General features: G+C 36.9%; 1 protein-coding gene across 1 annotated transcript in view; it reads left to right on the forward strand.

The window, feature by feature from the left end:
- Positions 1–20,935, forward strand: part of grid1a (glutamate receptor, ionotropic, delta 1a) — a gene marked incomplete at its 5' end in the record, with an annotated part of 254,083 nt that overhangs the window by 202,620 nt on the left and 30,528 nt on the right. Inside the window, 4 exon segments of the mRNA XM_013999628.1 lie at positions 5,281–5,334; positions 14,318–14,491; positions 17,519–17,680; positions 18,429–18,548. Of these exon segments, the coding sequence (XP_013855082.1) occupies positions 5,281–5,334; positions 14,318–14,491; positions 17,519–17,680; positions 18,429–18,548 (510 nt within the window).

Here is a 20,935-nt window from a genome sequence, read left to right on the forward strand (position 1 = left end):
CACAGTATATGTATCTATATATAATTTCATTGATTACAGCAGTTTTATCATATGAAGTCTAAAAATGTTAACCTTTAAGTTTCACTATATATTTATCTGCTGAAAAAGAAAAAAAAATGTCAGTTATGTATATCATAGTATTTCCTTTTCGTGCGCTGACTGACAAATATGCAGTAGAAGTGTTTCCACTCACTGTGTTGTTCAAAAGCTTTAAAAGCTTCAAGTGAAATGATGATCTTTTGAAAAATACTTATCTGAATAGTATTTTTCTTAACAGCTAATTTCTTTGGAGTTGGTGCAGCTGTTTTTGTGATCCTGACTGATGTAGTGTTCCTGATATCTTGAATATCTAACAATGCTCTTTTGAGAATTCTGACTGTCAGTGTTTACGTCTACTCTTGTATTTTTCAAAGTCCAATCTGTGATTTTTTTTAGGAATCGGGCTTCTGTGCTGAACAAACCATCTGTTGCAGAACTACTTGTTCCTTTTTTGTTGCTGAAGTTTTGTTTTTGATTATGCCAATTATCTGTTTGGATGTYGTCTTTGTTCAAAACAAATATAAAAACAACCAAAAAAAATGCATTTAAAAAAATTGAAACACTGCACCAGACTGGAATTTAATTCCATCAATATCTAAAATAGAAATGTGTGTCTTTAAGGTCACTACTTTTTGTTAGACATATTTCTTTCATAGAAATTGAGAACACACTGAGGAAGATTTAATTTAAAGTTTTATATTTTAAGTTAATTTGCCTAGTCTGTAATGATTTTTTTTAAGCTGGCATTAGATCTGTTTTATCAGCAGGGTTGATGCGTAGTGATTTAGTCTGCTAAACTGATAAAAGCATATCACAAGTGGGGAAAATGGTGTCACAGATGTTGCCAGTTTCTCAGATAAGACAATTCAGTTCAATRCAACGGTGAAATAAACACCATGCACCCTTCACAGACACACAGCTTTCACATCATTTTAACTGCTCTTTTTTTTTYYTYYTTTTTTTTTCTCGAGCCCTTTYTGGCTGTCACAGTTTTAAATTGGAGCTGACGTACTCTTGCTGCCTTTGTGACGCTGCTACTGTATAAGAACATGCCTGGGGTACTTTGCCTCTGTGATCAGAGATCTTCTGTCACCAGGCTTTGGCATGTATCAACTGTATACAATGTTCCTCAGAAGTCACTCCAAGCAATTGCAATCCCTCCCTCATAAAAAAAAAAACACATTGCTCTCCAGACTTTCACGATTACATCACGTGTGTGCACATGCAGCTGAATGTTCTCTGCCAGGATATTGTGGAACCAAATGGACTGTTTACGGGCTTTGATGTGATACATTATAGAAGAGGAGAAAACCTTGTATTTACATTCATTATGTACATATTTATGATTTTTTTCACCCTCGCTCCCTTCATAACAGCTTTTCCCAGCATTTGCTCCCTCAAAGATAATATGAAAAAACAAGAATGATGTTTCACAATGCATCAGCTCAATTATGTGTGTGTTGCATCAGTACAGAAGCAGTTAGAGCATCAACTTGCAAACATCATTTAGCTTACAAAAGGTTTCCATTTCCAGAGTGTCTAAATTTGTCAGTGTTTAAGCTGTGCGGTGAAATGATGCGAGACATTTCAAGCGTTGTCTTGTTTTGTGCCCAAAGCTTCAGCAAAACAACAAATCCCAGCTGGTGGCRCACACATTAACCAACCTTGCACTACTTGACTTCACCTCTATGCCAAATGACAGATTTTGTCTGGAAGAATGAATTTGGTTCAAGGAGCTGTCATTTATCCAGAAAATCAAGGTCATATTTTCAAGGCAGACAATAGTTATCATTGTCAGATTTTATTTAGAGACAGAGACACGGTCAAAGTGTAAATGCATTACTCATATAATGGGAACTTGATATTTTAATCAGGAGGGTTATCTAAATAAAATCAAGTCATAGTTTGCTGACAGAATTCTCTGCTTGGTAAAACTGAACAAGATGCAAATGGTAAATGAGACCATTTGTTTTAGACCAGAGCATATATTTTGTATCTTGATGCTTCCCACTTGCACACACAGAGTCTCTGCTTGTATAACAATTTCAGCACTTACAAGTGTTCCTCAACAACTCAACCCTTTTCCTTGCACTCAGGCTATTTCCTTTGCTATAAAATRACCCTGTCAAAACTCCTGAATACCTGAATGTTATTGTAGTAAAGGACTGTCAATGCATTGAAAGGAAACTCAACTTTTACGCTGCTGACTGCTGAGTCCGCAGCGGTGGAAAGAGCAGGGAGGGAGAGGCTGCCAGCTMTGAACTTAATAGGTTTATAATAAAAAAAAAATCTATAAGGCAGCCCTACAGGTCTGTATGCAAAACGGAAGAAACTTGTCTAATTTACAGACAATCTGTACAACTTRACACGAGGCCACGGCTACAAAAACCACCAATAATACACAGAAACACAGAACAATATGCTGCTGCACCACRGACGGGTGTCTCTGCACCACAAACAGGTGTCTCTCTGCACCACAGATAGGTGTCTCTGCACCCCCACAGACAGGTGTCTCTGCACCCCCACAGACAGGTGTTTCTGCACCCCACAGACAGGTGTCTCTCTGCACCACAGACAGGTGTCTCTGCACCACAGACAGGTGTTTCTGCACCCCACAGACAGGTGTCTCTGCACCCCCACAGACAGATGTCTGACACACAGACAGGTGTCTCTGACACACAGACAGGTGTCTCTGACACACAGACAGGTGTCTCTGACACACAGACAGGTGTCTCTGCACCCCATAGACAGGTGTCTCTGACACACAGACAGGTGTCTCTCTGCACCACAGACAGGTGTCTCTCTGCACCACAGACAGGTGTCTCTCTGACACACAGACAGGTGTCTCTCTGACACACAGACAGGTGTCTCTGACACACAGACAGGTGTCTTTGCACCACAGACAGTTGTCTCATGAAGCCAGAATGAAAGTCATCACTGAAACGACACATTTAACAAGTTTTCTCAACTGCTACTGCTGTGCCATACATTAACAACAGCATCAATATGTTTACTGCATATAATAAGCTGATAACTAAATAAAACATTTAAATAACATATTTTACTCACCAAAACTTTTTATTATCCATTTAAAAACTCCATCCTCCTGTTATTCATCAAGAAAATCTGGCTCCTCTGTCATACAGGTCCTCATGGCATTTCGTTTCAACAATAAGTCCTTTTCTAYCACCACCATGAAGCTAACACTGAAAGTCCAGTCTGTTCTGTTCTGTTCTGTATTTTTGTTATAAGTTTAAATTTTCTGTAACGCTGAGAATKTCCACCAAGCATTTAGCTTGTAAGAAGCWACAGAAATCTAGTTCTGAATGTCTGCTCTCTGATCAGCCAATCAAATGATGAGAAAATGTTGACGCTGTCTGAGRCCAGCTAGCAGGCTCTGGTGTCTTCACCTCAGCACCTGATTGGTCAAAGCAACAGTATCGCTGCCATGTGTTTCACCCTCCAGGTGCCTTCGCTGTTCGTTCTGAAGGCCTGAGGCAGATTTGTGGACCCTAGCAACAGATGATGATCTAAATACGATTAGATAAAAGCTCTAAATAAATACAAACCATTGGAAGCTGCACAGCCAGGAGAAAAACTATGAAACGAAGAGAACAGATATTTCAAAAAAAATTATATCCTAATAATAATATCATTAGCTATTATAATRATATAAAATATTCTATTATGTAGTGATTCTGATTGTGTTTAGGCCAGCAGAGAAGGCTGGCCCTGATGGCACACCATTGATCTCTTATAATTAACATTTACTGAAACCACACCCATAGCTTCCAAAATGATGTTACCTAAAATGAATGCAATCATGTTAATATGCGATACCTGAGACCACAGCTGACAAGCCAAACTTGTGAATGAATCATTACACTGAACAATGAGTACAACCCACTTTGGATTTCCCTCTGCTGTTTGCAAGGTTTTTTATTCATTTATATTTTTTATTAATTATTTTGTTTGTTTGTGTTTGTTTGTTGTTTTTTCTGAATCTTGAAGTGTGTATTAACRTTTATTAGGTCTGTTTTTAACATGAACTAACTCGTTCATAATTATAGCAACTGATTAAAAACATTTAGTACTTTATTTCCCCTTGAAGTAAAAAAAAATGTCCTTTAGAATGTTTAAGGGAATTTTCTGATTCRAGTTTGACTGTTAAAAACAAATATGGGGGAATTGTGTGAATATACTGACATAATTTAACTGAAAAATAAATATTTTTATTATTTTGCCTGAAAGGTAAAATAAATCAAATATTTATCTTGACCTCTCAGACCTAGTTCCGTATAATGAAATCAGAAGKTGAGAAAGTGTGTACGGAATATAATGTGCTTCTACACCGGGATGTAACTTTTTCATCACTTGTCCTACCTTTTTCATATAGTTTGCATTATTTCATGTKTGGTTCTGAAGTGGGATTATTTAATCTGTATTGTAAAGGCTTTGTTATTATTCCTAGTATTCATGTAGCAATGAAGCCGGATTACAGTCTGCTCCCTAACATAACTGCCTTATATAAGTGCTAGATTGGGGGATTACAGAAATCTGATTTTCCCAACTAAATCTGTCCAGTAAAAAAAATGATGAAAATATACACATATTCTTGGTTGCATAGGTGTGAAACTGGGGCTAGACCTCAAATAGAAAATGCTTCAGCTGCAGAGCAACAGGATAAAAGAAGGGATTAATACATGCAGAAGTGAATCCTTGAATTTAGATTATTCAATTTCCAATGCGAGCGCAGTTAAAATTCTCCCATAGCAGCCTTTTTGTGCTATTAAAGAAAGTTTACCACTTRTGTTCAAACTTTGAAGAATTTTGATTCAGTTTTTTTTAACTTCTGCCCTTCCACCACAATGAGTAAAATGTTTCCTGTAAATTAAAAATACARAAAATTAGAAGATTGGATTAGTTGACAAAATGTTCAATAATAATGTATTTTATGAAATCTTATATCTTTTTATTGAGAGCTGTAGCCAAAATGGTAATGCTTCATATTGTTTAGTAGCATGTTCATCTCGTTAAATACATTTAAGCCAGCGTGTTTTTTAAAAATATTTTTCCATTTTCTGACTCGCTGGACCTTTTGTGTTCCAAGAAACCGGGCTCTAGGGCCACTGGGGGAGTGACTGATGAAAATTTCAATGAACTTGATTTGTCCGAGTTTTTTTTTCCTCCTGTGTGTGTCCCCTCTCGTCATGTTTACATTTCCTTTTCCCCCCTCTGCAGGCTGTGGAAACCAACCTGGCATCCAAGGACAGTCACTGGGTCTATGCCAATGAGGTGAGACCAAATGCAAACACACGTCGGCCCTGTTCGTACACCGCACACACAACATTAATGTTCTCATCAATCTGTTCTAGCAGTGGCTCAAACATCATTTGTGCATTATTATAATGTTTCATGCATTTCCACGTGAGTGACGGGGCGAGGCATTGTGCGTGAGCAGTATTAACATACATGCTTAATTTGACAGTAAATCAAGCAAGGTGTAGTTTATCACTCCTGTTTTCTCAGTACATTTCATACGGTCATCGCAATTCATAATAGTCTATCAAGTGCACACTTGTGGTTGTCTAAATTATGGTAGTTATGGGAGGTAACAAATGTACATTTTATTAATGTTTAGGCTTTCTCAGCAATCCAAGGGAGGGGATAATTCATGTTGTCATCAAACACAATATATTGTTTTAAACAAAATGAGAGTAATTTAGACTTCTTGCGAGTGATCTGGCTTCTTTAGTATTCTGCAAAAGGGAGCTAATGCACTGCATGTCTGAGCAAAGTTTCTGCATGTGAATGAATTCTKACTTCAGCATCACTTTGTCTCTGCCAACACAATCTCATAGGCCACAGAGGTACTTACACACTCATGTTAACCTACACTTTAATTACACTTCCATGTAGAGATAAACAAAACATAATTTGCTTTTATTTTATCTATGCTCCCTGAGGGACAAGGTCTTTATTTCATTTGCATAATTTGCCATTCTCCATTTATCTTCTCCTTTCTTCGTACCAGTGTTCTGTGTGTTTTATATTCGCTTTGATGTTCTTCTGGTGTTTATGTATTAATGCAAAATCCAGCTGGTAGAAGAATGTGGAATTATATTGATTATGTGTTAAAGGACCACTGCAGTGTACTTTTAAAATGATTAAAAATGCATTTATTTCCAATTGAGATTTTTTGTGTGTGAAATCGTAGTTTAAAGTTTTGGTTTATGACAGAGAATGAGGGCCACATGAGATTTTTTTATTACGAGAAGTTATGAGAAAAAAGTCATATTACAAGAATAAAGTCTTAATATGTTGAGAATAAAATTGGAACATTAAATGATTCATGAAAAAGCAGTCTTACCTTACCAACCCTAATAATCTGTTGTGCTAGAAAATATATTGCAAAGAAAAAAAAAGAACATTAAATACTCACAACTACCTTTTCAAAAAACTGCAAAAAAACATTCGATTTAACCATTTTCTACAGTATGTTTTGATATAAAAGGTTCACTGTCTCATGTAGGAACCTTATACTAAAACACAAATTATCAAATATATCCAAAGCACAAAATAAATATGTCCACATTCTCGTTGCAGTTTTAGRTACTTAAAACACAAACTTTCTCATTTTCATGTATTTAACTAAATGTTGTGATTGATTTCACTATCTCCTACTTTTTGATTTATCAAGTGAAAACCTTTTTTTCTCATCTAGTTTATTATTTCATTATTAGGTTTATCTTAAATAAGATTACAGGATGTGTGCTGTAATTTGAAGCAGTATTCTCATTCATGCCTCTGAGTCAGTTACAGAGCTTCATAAAAGCATCAGATTTAATTGCATCAGATTCTAGAAAAAGAACAAACTAATGGCTTTTTAATTCCATGAAACTGGCTTATGGTTGATATGATGTGGCTAACCGCAAAGTAATCTCTCCCTGGTGAATGTTTAAAGGAGATGAGTGTGCTGCTTAGTGTCTGAACAATAAGAGATGGCTTAGGTTAGAATTTCTAAAACAGTTAGAAATAGCTTCAACATAATTTTTAGAGAAGAATGCACATTTCTATTGTGAACTGTTATAATAAAATTMCGCTAATAATGGAAATAAAGCAACAAAAGGCTGTATAGTTTCCATAAATTAAAGATGCAAGATTAAAATCTACTGTGAAGACTATAATTATCACTTTGAGTTTAAATTAGTTTCTCAAACAAAATAATTAACAAGGCGCGCATGTTCGTTATTTCCAGTGTCACGTGGCCTGAACTAAACTATCTCATCATAGTCCTTTCTGCATAAGAAGGTGGCTGATTGTTTCCAGCTTCTTTTTCAAAAGGGTGAAGATAAAAGCTGTCTGAGTGCTTCAGAGATGCTATTATCACGAAACAACTCCAAAGGCCACAAGATTGACAAAGATGTTAGAATCCCTGTTTCAGCAGTCCTTGACTTTTTCAAGAAGTTTCCCAGCAAACTCATCAAACTGAGAACAAAAGCAAAGACATCTGAGACAGAACTGTGCCACCCATTGCTAGAAAACTAGGTTTGTCAGCAGGGCAATGACCTTAATCAGAGATTAAAAACTGCTGAAAATTAAAGGATGAGTTGTTTGTAAACTGGCCAGTGTGAAGTCTTTGAATAATTGATTTACAATTAATAAAATCTTTAGTGAAAGTTTAAATATGCCATTGGAGAAACAAAGACTCATGGAAGCTTTAAAAAAGTGCCAATAAATGTTTAGRAACACAGCTGCCCGCTGCTCCACTTCGGTGTTTCTCACATGTGATGGCTCAAGGCCATGTCGGAGAGCCAAATTCTGTAATCAGTTGTTTTGGGAACAGAAGAGAATGTTCTGGGTCAGGCAGACAATAAGAATTTTCCATCTGCTTTAATGTCCGCTGGTAAATCTCAATGTGGCGAATCCAATCAGACAAATAATGTGGAGAAATTCTGCCTATCCGAGCTCTCAGCTTCTCCAAGATCAACTCCATCTGGCCAGCAAAGTCCAGGGACCACAGMTGGCCCGCGACCCTCAGCAGAACCGCATGCAGACCGAGTCCATCTCGCTCAAAGCAAATGTCTGAGTGCTGATAGAACGGCAATCCTTCATATTGATCAGCCAGCCAGGAAATGAAAAGCCACCGACCCTGTTTTGTAGAACACCAGGAGACCACCAAGCCAATCTGTAGAATCCAGTGATCAGAATCCAAATATATATCCAGAACAGAGAAGGACAGAGGTCCCAACTTTGACATGTCCTCCCACTTTGTTCCAAAAATTTATTAAGAGACCAGCTAACCAAATCCATAAAAATAAAAATATCCATAATTTCTGGTTTCGGATGAAAACAAAGAGGAGGCTTCGAGCAGCAAAGCAGGGAAGATAAGGAAGGGCAGGAGAGAAGGAAAAAGTGTCTTGCCAAAAAAAGCTTAGCGTTTTCTTTACCTCTATTTAGACATGTTTTAATTTTTTTTTTCTTTTCTCTCGTCATTTCCCTGCTTTTCATTTAATCACCAGTGAACTGGCCATGCAGCTAAATCACCTTGAAATGAGAATAGTAGATATGTTGGGAGGACTAACAACTAAATTCAATAACCACTCGTGCTGGATTTTCTTGCAAAAGTTTAGCCTCCAGAGCCTTTCCTCATACACTGAAGAAATAACATGAAAACAGAGTTGCTAATAAGCCTGCCTTTTAATTTGATCCATGTTTACTTGGGCTTTTTCTCTTATAGAATTCATATTGAACTGAAGTAATAAACTAATTTGCTTTCTTTAAGATCGTGGTGATAGATTGTTTTAAATTTGGGTTATAGCTGAAATATTCTGTAAGTATGTTTTGCCCTAATAATGTTCAACATATGAGGAGGTTATTTCTTTTTTAAATAAAAAATAAAAAAAAGTTTCAGCTCCAAAAGTTCCTGTTCTCATTGTATGCAACGTATTGCACTGAACCTGGGTACATAGTCAAAAAAAAAAAAAAAAAARAAAAARAAAGAAAATCTAAAAACTTTGTCAGCCTGGCCATATGCAGTCCAGCCTTATCCCAGAAACCTGCTGGGAAATAACAGCGCCTTGTTACTTAATTCCCTGAATCAGCATCAGTCCCTGGTGACGGCTGCTGCGTTTCAGCTGGTCATAGATGTGAGATACATTTTAACCAGGCTCTCGTGATGCGCACTGTCGCTCTATCAAAAACGTCACGTCCTGGCAGCCTTTAGACCCCATGCGGTCAAAGGGAGGTCTCACATTTCATTCAGCTCTCATGACAAGTATTTATGCTAATCTGCCACCAGCGGTAACATGTGGCATGATGAATGTAGTTGTCAAGCCTGAAACACGATAAGGGCGCACAGAGAGAAGCATTGAGAGGGAACGATCATGYGGGTGCCTGATCACAAGTCGGTGTAATGGACAAACCAAAGAAATAAAAAAATGTCCTACATTYGAAGAGACATCAAAAGGCCTAAATAATGTCAATTGTCAAAATGTRCGTTTCCCACCAGTCACAGAGTAGATATTTTATTATTTTTTAAGTATTTGATTATTTCTCTTTGTGATTCCTTACCTACATATTCATTGCACACACATGCACATATCATTTGTTAACTACACATTTTCTAGGTCCAGTTTACATTTGAGATTTTTTTTTAAATAAGTCTGGCAATTTTTTTTAGTATTAATTAAATCACTAGGGCTCAGTACATTTTTACATGGTTTATTTTTTAAAGAACTTATCCAGTTTTAGCTTTGAAACACATTTTAATACCAAATGATATGAAGGACACAAGGTTTATCAGCTCTATGAGCATRAAACATTTTCAAACACAAAAAATGCCCAATTCTTGAAAAAAAAATGTGAACAGCTTTAAAACCGTTAGGTAAGACTTGATGTGAGCAGGGGGTCACAGGGATAATAGGCAGGCATGACTCTCACTAAACCACCCACTAAACCAGTGTGCTCCAGCCGCTCGCACAGCGATCCACATCTGACAATGCCTAGTTGACTCAGATGGATTGCACATCCTGGAAGGATTTGTTGTTGTTGGTGGGTCGTGTTTTTTTCCCCCCCTTTTCCTTCAAAGGCAGGACAGCGACWCTTGAGAAACTGTTTGATGGATTAGGTGGCTGTGCCTGCTGTGACACAGCTGAGGAGGAAAATCATAATAAGACTGATGTATTGGGCAACTACCTATCAAGCAACTCAGATGGAAAATATTTGTCTGACGCGATCTCTCCCGCACCAGTTGGTGATTAGAAGGTGGCTTACTGAGGCTCGCAACTGTGTCATGAAGGGATATTTCATTTTCCATTATCTTTAATGGACAATATAAATTGCTGCAATGAAAACACTAGATTTAAAGTTGTGAATCTTCATGGCACTACTCAGAGTGAGCATTCATGCAGAAACCTCATTTTCATGTCAAAAATTATGTATTAACCCAGAAGTGATAATGGTCATAAATTTAAAGGACCCCCGGACAGATAGATTCACTTTATGAACCATCTTATCAAAGTGTTACAGAAGTTAAACTCCCAATCAGTTTAGGTATTATGCTATCATTGCAGTTAATATGTGGTAAAGTCAAATTATAAAAAAAAAAAAAAAACTACCAATCCTCTGGACAAAAATTTACACTCCATTATGAAACATGAGCGATAAAATCTCCAGCACTAATACAAACGTGTCACTTAGACCATTCATGACAATGGTGAGTGATACTGAATGGTCTAAGTAATGACTTTCACTACCATACTTCTGTTGAAAACAGTGAATTGCGGTTTGGCATCAAATACGATTCTACCTGCTAATGTAATTACGCATATACTAAAAGTGGTACATTGTATTTGGTCAGCGAATCAGGTAGCATAAACTCCAACCAGCCAGACTGCTGTTTTTCTCGCAGCGCTTCAGCTTGAAATTACATGCTTGTAAAYGTACTGAGAAATGTATTATGCATATCAGCTGTTTCTGTTAATTAAAACATTACAACAGGAAGCAATAATGAAAGAAACACTTCTCATCATTTTGGATACTACCACAGGTGTGGTCATTATCGTCTCACATCATTGCAAGCAGACAAACCTCATTCTAGCTGGAACGTTTTCATCCCTGCCAAGCTTTTTTTTTTTTCCATCCACATCTTCACACCTAATCTGCTGGCTGTGGTGATAATATTTCAAAAACTCAAAATGCTTTCGATAAAATGGTAACTTCGGTGTTGCATTTACATTTTGAAAGCAGAAAGAAATATTTTAAGCTAGTTTATCAGTTTCACACTAAGTTTTTTTAGTGTATTTGAATTGTATCGTCTAACTGCAAAAATGTCAGAGAGACACTCTGTCACATTAAAACATCTGCAACACATGATCAACTTTTTGTACATTAAATCAATGCAAAAAAATGAGAGCATGACATATGAATCCAGTGCCATTTTCCCGTTAACATGGTCCAGAGGTGACCCAAGGCCTTCATCAATTATACGCTTGCAACAATTTGGCAATGCAAAATTAGCTGAGGGACAACAGCAGTTGACAGTGGCAGCTGCCAGCCCCCGACTCCACATGTCACCTGTAATACAGGCTTGAACATGCCTCTGTGTTTAGTCTGCTGTCGCCTGTCCACCCGTTATAGCCACGCGGATGCCTCCTCAAAAATTTGTGGAAAAGTCTTGTTGTTTCAGTTTGCCTACAAGCCAAGATTCTTGTGAGTTATGTCTGAAACCACTACCAAGCTCAGCCATTTTATGCCCGCATCAGCTATAACTTTACAGCCACAAACAGATGAAAAAAGTAACATTCCTCAGAATGAAACAATGTGATACCTGGAAACAAATCACAATACCAAAAGGTTGCTCACTTTACTCCTTGAATATGATTGTGACAGTGGGAATTAGGTCCAGGGTAATTCCCAGATTAATAAATAAATAAATAAATAAATAAATAAATTAATTAATCTATTCTTGATGCCCTAGATTGCCTTTGATTTCTCCTCAAAGCTTTGATGAAGGCATTGGTGGGCATATATAGAATTTAATGTAAATCCAGACATGAAGCATTTACCACATCTGCTCTGTAAATAGAAGGTAGGATTTAATCATTTGACATAATTTGCAGACAAATTTTATTTTCATCTGATAAATATAACTGACAAACTTCTATTTCTTCTGATTGTTATAAAAATAATTTGTACAGTATACAGTATATGATAAATATATAAGAATGTGATTTGCTGTGTTTTATGTTTGAAGACAAAAATGACAGACTGTTTGATTRTAACTTCTGGTAATAAAATTAGACTAATCAAATCATTACATTTTCTTTCAGTGCATTTAAAAAAATGACAAGTATATATTTTGTAGCTAAAAACAACTCAGGGTAATGTCATGCCTAACTGTGCTTTGTTCTCAATGTGTGACACCTACTGCCTCTTAGCTGAGCTGAGCGTTGCTTCAAAAAGGTACCTTCCAATTAACTGACTGTCATAATCACCTGTAGATTTTTTATTTATTTCCAGTGAAAGATTAATAACATGGAATGAGCAGTACAAAGAGAATAATTTAGCCTACCTGTCAGCTCAACTTGATTTGATTAATGTATTTTAGCCATCAGCTGTCATTGAAAACGGCTGTGCTATATTGTTGCTCTCGAAAATCTTAGCAGCTAAACTGGCTTAATTAGCTGATAATTGTAAATTTGAAAAAAAAAAAGAGTGTATTCTCTGTTTGCTTATCAGAAATAATACTGAAATTTGATTCATTAGCTGATTTTTTGCTTGCAGTGTACATTTTTCAAAATGCATACAGTTTCATATGCAAGTTAAACACACCAGTGATGACCTAATTTTTTTTTGTTCATAAATATCATAAAATACACATAATTCCTGATCCATGTCTCGTCAGTCAGTGTTATTGCTGGGTTAGGTCATGACACAAATGTCACCTGTGATGCTGACAGAACACTTGGACCGGGTGGCACTCTCAGTTATTAACTTGGACGTAGGGGTTCAGCTCACTGAACCAAGCGACATAATTTGTCTGATTAATGTGTCGCACAAAACTCATGAATATGCATGTGTTCCACCTGAATGAATGGGAAGAGTCAGGGAAAATAAATACACRAGCAAAAAAAAATTCCTGAGGAGTTTTTACTTATGCTATGCACAAATTAAAAATATATAAGGAATCTGATATAAAAAATCTTTTTTTATGACAGTTCAGTGCTTTGCAGTTTGTACTACCTGGTGTTAACATGTTAGGCTTTATTATTAAAGGTTGGAAAATAAAATAAAAGGTAAACATTGATTTAGATAAATAATTTTAAAAACCTGAATGCTCAATTATAATCAAGGTTAAAAGGAATTCCAGAATAAAACCTTAAAAAGCCATGTTTAAATGAAAGAAAAGTAGCACTGTACAATCACAGAGGGCAGGAAAAATATTACCACCATGTGTGGCAGCAGACCGACCATAAAAACAGAAAGGTCGATGCAAAACAGAGAGATCAGAACACCTGATGAGGAACAAAGACTGAGAGTGTGTAGTCAGACGTGTGGTCAAGAATATATCAACCTGGAGCTCCGGGAGATTCGACCCGGCCATAACCTCACAGCTTTGTCAGGTAGTATATGAATCCAATGTTTCTCATGAGACTCACTGTCTGCTGCAGCATTGTTCAGCTTCAGAGACTACCAGCCAGCACAGCGTCTCATGAATATGGATCTGGTTCCACAAGCAAGCCCCTAGAAAAAGAAACCAGAGCTGTTGTTGTAAAGGATTTGTTTTTAAATGATTGTCTGTTTTTCAGTCTAATTGGAAAACCTATAAACATCAATTCGGTCCCAGAAATCAACACATCTATGGTTTTATACTAGTTTGGCTGTGTATGTTGGTATAAAAACATTGTCTTGCTTGATATGGTGAAAAATGTATTACAGCAGAAGTCATTTTTAAAATATTGGTCAACGTTCATAAAAAAACAAAATAAAAATGTGATTTAGCGCAATGCAATGTATTATTTCAAACCAAGACTCAGTTGTTCCAGTTAATTTGGAACTAACTTGGGATGCTTATTTTGTCTGTGTCACCCCAGTGGGATTTAATATTTTAATTGCTCAAGAAAGCTCTGTCAACAGCCTTCAAGACTAACTTTTTCTGTCCAGATTATGTATTTATTGGTTTCTTTCTTACTTGCTGTGCAACAATCTCAGTGTAAAAAATGCTTGTACGAGACATGACTCTCTTTAAAAAAAAACTTGTCTTTTTCGTTTTTAGGAGGTGAGCGACGCAGACATCATGGAGCTGGTCCACAGCTCTCTGGGCCGAATGACAATCATTCGACAAGTYTTTCCATTATGGAGGGACACCAATGTTCGCTGTATGAGGAACAATCATCGAATTTCTTCYTTGCTGTGTGACCCACAGGAAGGTTACCTGCAGTCCTTGGAGGTAAAAATAAAGAAAACCTCAAATAACTTCAGAATGATTATACTGGTCTGTCATAACTGATGCTCTGATTTTACTTTATACCATTTCAAGGCTATCCATATATGTTTATTTCAAGCTTTTGTTGTTCAAAGCTCATGGCAGCAAACACAGTTAAATGAGTTTTTCTTTTTTTCCCCTGAAATGTAATGGTGGTATCAGATCCTTGAGGTTCTACAGGTTAATGAACATGGGGATGACTCTTGTGTGTTCTCAGATGCTCAGCCAGATTTTGATCAGGGGTTTGGGTTTTCATTCAAGTCTCTGCTATACTTCTTTTTTCTTTCCTGAGCATCTTTTTAGATGTGAATAAAGATGCYGTCATTTAGGAAAAGGACAGCTGCCGTCACGAAGAGTAGTTTCCAAAGATGTTTCTTGGCCTTGAGCTGTTTACATCAATACCAGAATACAAGCAGATAGATGTWACTAACATTACCTGACACAGGTGTTCAATGTTGTGGCTTAGTTGTGCTAAGTAATGCAGTACGCGCTCAAAACTGATAAAGCACTAAACAAAGAAAACTATTATCTGAAACACGCTATTTTATGATTGTTTGGAACACACAGTGTAAATTTGTTCCGCCTGTGTTCACTGGTTGTTGTAATCTTGTAACATTTGTGTGAAAGGCCATAAGTGTTTTAAAKTCATTGATGGCGACAGATCACAAAGAACACAAACAGTGTGCTTTGACTAAAAACGTGATTGCTGCTTTATTTACCTTTTTTTTACTATGTATAGTGAGACCATGCAGCATGCAGCCGAAGTGCAGCTAAAGCGTCCCTAGAACTGCACATATTACCTGATTATGTATGCAACTGAAAGCATATTATACTAAAAGATTATTATGAGAGACATAAATGTCCATGAATACAAATGACTCCTGAACAGTGTTTCTGGGGAATCATTAGAAGGACAGGATAAAGTGTTTTTTTTAATAAATTGATCAAATCTATCTGAATTTCAAGTAGATTTTGAAGACAGCATAAGTTTAAAGAGGACATAACATGAAAAATCTAATTTTTTATCCATTAAACRCATTTTGTTGTGTACCTGGAGTCTGTAGGAGTGCAGAWTTTTTTTTTTWAATTTAGTCTGTCTTAGTGTTGCGTAGATATCTTTATTCTCTGTTTGGGTCATATTGGCTTCAGCTTTCTCTATTTCCTATGATGTTCTCTGGGCTATCACGTCACAGTGTGACTAATCCGCCAAATAAGGTCTGGATTTAACTTTTGTCAGACTCTGGCTCCAACATGTAAGGCTGGATGTACAAGTCAATTCATTTGTAAATACATGCTTTACATACTTGTAAACTCCTTTATTAAACTAGAATGGACTGATCTGAAAGCTTGAGGGGGGCGGGGTGTGAAGTGCCTCGTTTGAAAAGGAAAAAAWTTTGRATTTAAAGAGAAGCCTCAAAATRAGTTGATCTGAGTCACACCTCAGAAAGAGGGTGAATCCTCATTCACCCTCTTGTGGCTTGTGGAGTTACAATAAAGAGGAATTCAGACCAAAGCACTGCAGTTCTATTTTATATAGACCCCCCAACTGAATGAAGTGTGAAAAAGTCGTTTTTAAAACCAATTGTCTCCTTTAACGAAGTTTATGTAGTGAAATATGTGACCTATTTATAAAAAAAAAATCATAATGATTTGTATCTTAAATGTATTAAACATGAGCACACTGCAGAGTAGCTGGTAACAAAGAGGGTTAACAAAAAAGTAATATGCTGTAAAGATTTGTTATCTAACAAGTCGTGCTCTTCTTTCAATCGTCAAAGTAACCTTGTTCAATCTGTCATTTATTACTTAATAAAGAGTTCAGAGTGCCTTCTTACACCTCTCAGGCTATTGTTGGGCTCAATCCATCTGGAGTGCAATAGCTGTGTTCCCTGCGGCACTACTGAAATGCTCATTTTCTTTTTATCCATACTACGGACAGATGGCAAAACCATGTGGCGAGTGCTCCAACAATCCTCAATTATTCACATGAAAGGGGGTTAAATATCAGGTAATGGCGGTAAAAGCATTAATCAGAATAGTTAAATGTTTTAAAAGATGCCAGCGCTTTCCTGCTCTAATCCCCTTTACTATCCGGGAGCTGTGATGTGACCTCACACGTTCCAAGCAAAATGAACTGAGCTGAATTTCACCTGGATTAACTTCTAAGTCAATGACCCTGAGGAAGGTGAGGCTTATTTGGAGTATTTCTCACCACTGAGAGGCTTGGAGCGGAAGTCTAAACATGTCATGAACCGAATGCTTGGAGTAGCAGGAGAAATCGTTCCCATGGATAGTTTTGTGAGAAGTTTTGACTAGACTTGAYCCAGAATACCTGTCAAATCGATTTGTCACACCATGACACAAGACTGTTGAATGTGTCGGGAAAGGATGTGCTGAGGTTGAGGATGGAGAAAGTGGGGCATTTTGCAATCATGAAATGAGTTAAACTAAAGAATTCTGAACCCATCACGGCTGCATTTACYGGATATAACACTATTTAATTAGGACGGTTGCCCTTTGCTAATTATGTTGTTCAAAATATTTCACCCCACCAGGTAGATGTATTCCATCACTGCTGAGAAAAAAAAGTTTTTAGATATAAAAATGTGGACAGTCATAAGATAAAAAAAGGAGCTGAGGTTCTCGAAAAGAAATGTCACAAAAAGAAAAATCTTCCCACCAACTTCCACATGAAGAGACAAGATTTATTCATCCCTGACAATTTTTCACAATCCAACTACACAGACTGCAGCCAGACTGAAAGATGAGTGCCGCTGTATCTCTGCTTCAGTCACACAGGTCCCCCATAGGGCTATGTCATATTTTCCAGAGCCCAAGGACTTTTATTGTTTTTCTTTGTTGTATTGTTTTTTTTTTTTTTTTTGTTTTTTTTTTTTTTTTTTTTTGGGCTTGTATGCTGGGCTGTTGTGAAAAAAAAAACTAAAATTGAAGGATAAAATCTTTAAAGGTGCATATTTTCCTTTCCAACAGGTGTCCAATCTCTATCTGTATGACAGTGTTTTGATGCTAGCCAACGCCTTCTATAGGAAACTGGAAGACAGGAAGTGGCACAGTATGGCCAGTCTTAACTGCATGAGGAAGTCCACAAAGCCATGGAATGGAGGATGGTCTATGCTGGACACCATTCAAAAGGTTGATTTTGTTAAATTTGTCATTTTAACTGAGTTGCTGCTTTGTTACTTTCTAAAAATGGATACGTYATAGTTTCTATAATAATCAGTTCAGGATGTTATGACCAATGCACACACATGAAACAAAATAGAAAGTATTTTTTTAATTCAGTCATCGGGAAAGTTAGATAAACTGCTATGATCCTTGCTGGAGACTTAAGTTCAGTGGTTTTAAAAGCCCCCTAAAAAACATTATTAAATGTGATCTCCACTGCATCAGAACAGATTCATGACAGATTCTGGGCTTTGATCTTGTTATACTTATGTATCCATCTCAGTCCTTTCATTGAAATAAGCCTGAAATACCAGAGTGGTCATCCATTTTAATCTGATAATGGAATTTTTCATTGTGGCTTGGAGTCATGCTGCTTTAATTTCCTTTGACAAAAGATGCCATAGTGAGGCACAAAGAAACAAAAAAGCAGGGGTGACACAGTGGTGATCGTGCTGTTGTGCTGGTGTTATCCAGACCAAATGTAATCTACTTTTAAATGACTGAATATTCTGTTCCACTTATATCAAAGTGCACCAATGTAATTTCCACCAAGACWGAAAGACTCACTCAAAAATGATTTTAGGGTGTACAAAAAATGAGAACTTTTTGATTTTTCCCTTTTTTTCCATTACACAACCATAAATTAAGATTTCAGTCAGAAAAATAAAAGACTCTAAAGAAATCTTTTCTCTCTGTTGGGCTGTCATTGCTACAGGGGCGGATCAGTGGCCTGACAGGAATGATGGACTTCCGCGCTGAAGGCTCCAACTCACATGTACAGTTTGAGATTCTTGGAACAAGCTACAGTGAGACGTTTGGGAAAGATGTGAAACGGGTCAGTTGATTTTATTGTATTACTATATATWTTTTTACATATCCACTATTTTATATGCTTACCTTTAAAACCTTCCTTTTCAGTCAATTTGAAAGAATGTGATATATACCACTGTGCAAAAGTTTTGAGTAATTTGCAATGTCTTTCCAAAGAGCCATACTTTCTTGTAAATTTTGAAAGTGGTCACAATCGTGATTTTTTTTTTGAAGGGGCATCTTTTCTGCCCAGTTTGAGCTCAGTGCCTGACCATACTGTTCATCTGCAGTAAATAGTCTTCAACCTGACACTTCCTGTTGTCTTCCACTTTTCCATTCTCCTCATTTGTCACTGCACAGTATACTGCCAAAGTCCAGTATGAAGATTGAACAGACAACAAATGCGGAAAAGTAGCCAAAGAAAAACTTTGAGAGGCATTCAGAAAGAACTTTTGAACGAGGTCACTTTAAAAATCTGGYTCCTTAGAAGCAAAGCAAAAAAATAAACGTGGTTTAAAACTTTTGCACATTTTTTGTCTCATTTTAGTAGTTCACAATTATTAAACTGTATGTGACCTGACACATTGAACTGAGGATTAAATTGATAGGTAGTGAGAAAATAACATGCTTTACCACTTGCGTAAAAAAATGCATATTTATCCCAAATATAATTTATAATTGAGGTTTATAAGTGCCCTTTACTGAAGTAATGATTTTGACAACTAATATATAGTTTTATTTTTGATTGTGATAACCTAAAGCTTGTTTTTTAATGTTTGTAGTGATTTGGAAGAAAAAAACACCACATTTATGCCTGTTCATGTTTGATCCCAGGCCTTCTGATGAGTGACAGAACTTTTACTAAAACTCAAGCAGGCTGTGTGAGTGAACTGTGAATTCTTTACTAGGAAACACACTTGATCCTTAAGTGCTGCGRAGCTGAAGTGAAGAGATTGAGAGCATTATTTGTGCACTCCTCTCCCGGCCGCAATTTGTCGCATTTTGTCCTGATTCAGTCAGAGACTTCTGGCAAAATGAAAAAGAATTTGGTTTCATGGTAATCTATGTGGCGCAGGACWGACCAGAAGCTGTAATGAAGATTTAATCACCACTCAGCCTAAATGAAACCATGAATCAAATTCAGAATAATATGGCCATCAGTGTTAGAAAGATAGATGTACATAAAAACTTCAATTCACATTCTCGTCCATCAGGAAACAAACTTTGTAATTACTGATTTTTGTCTGTGCATATAAAAGAAAACATGCATAAAACACAAAACATGCAACTAGTTAAATGGAACAGGGGCCGGAGAGCATGCCAACATGTAGTTGCAAGTTCCTCTAAACTATCAGTGGCAGAAAGGTTTAGCAAGGCCAGATAAKGGCCTGCCAAGTGCACTAGATTCTGTTGCTCATTACCAGGTAAATCTGTCCRTGCACTGCCATGTGGACCATAAAAAAGTGCAAAACAAACACACATTTTTGCAACTATCCTCTTATTTTCTCTGTAATAGATATACACCCTATTCCTTGTCCAACATTACATTGAAACGATTTACTGCAACTGAGAAACATCACTTCTCTGAAGTATAGGGCGATGTTCTTGTGTTTCTTTGAATGGGGAGCAACAGTGATTTAATGTTGTGCTGCSCCTGCCAAACCTCTCAGAGTCAACCTCATTGGTCCAAAACTTTTAGATTTTCTTCTCATTTTCAATCCTCCTCTTCCCCCTCATCAGTGTGGTCACACTTTCTACTCTCCCCTAACCTTTTACTCTCATTTTTCAGGCCTGCTTTCCTCCCTCTCCATCATCATTTATCTGCATTCAGTCCATTTTCTTCCCAGCCTGATGGCTCTTAGAAGAGGCGTCTTTCTGGTTAGAAACTAATGAAGACTGAAATACTATTTCCAGAATGGCTACTGTGAGATTTCTCCACCATCCAGTGCTGATGCAGAGTGATCGATGCTGTTGTTGTTGTTGTTGTTTTGGTTTCCCGGTTTGCTTTTATTGATGTGTCAGCTCGTCTCCGAGCAGATATTCCTAATGACTTCCAGCTTACATGGAGCTCTCATGGCGAAAAGTCAATTCATTTAAATGTAATTGTTCCTACTAGCCAAGCATCTTGCATGCATCATGCAGTGCGTATTTCTCAAATATGTCCTCCACAGTAATGCATCATTATAGTAATAAAAATCACATTTGTAACAGACAGCCTTAAAATATTACCCTGATTCTGTGCCATTTGTCTGCTTGATGGCAGGCAAAGTCTCTTAAAGAGTCAAGTCCAAGAAATCCTTGTTCAATTTCCTGGCGCAACGTGTCTTAGAATAGAATAGAATAGAATAGAATAGAATAGAATAGAATAGAATAGAATAGAATAGAATAGAATAGAATAGAATAGAATAGAAT

Source organism: Austrofundulus limnaeus, unplaced genomic scaffold (genome assembly GCF_001266775.1).
Source record: "Austrofundulus limnaeus strain Quisiro unplaced genomic scaffold, Austrofundulus_limnaeus-1.0 Scaffold0, whole genome shotgun sequence".
In the NCBI taxonomy this organism is placed as follows: Eukaryota; Metazoa; Chordata; class Actinopteri; order Cyprinodontiformes; family Rivulidae; genus Austrofundulus; species Austrofundulus limnaeus.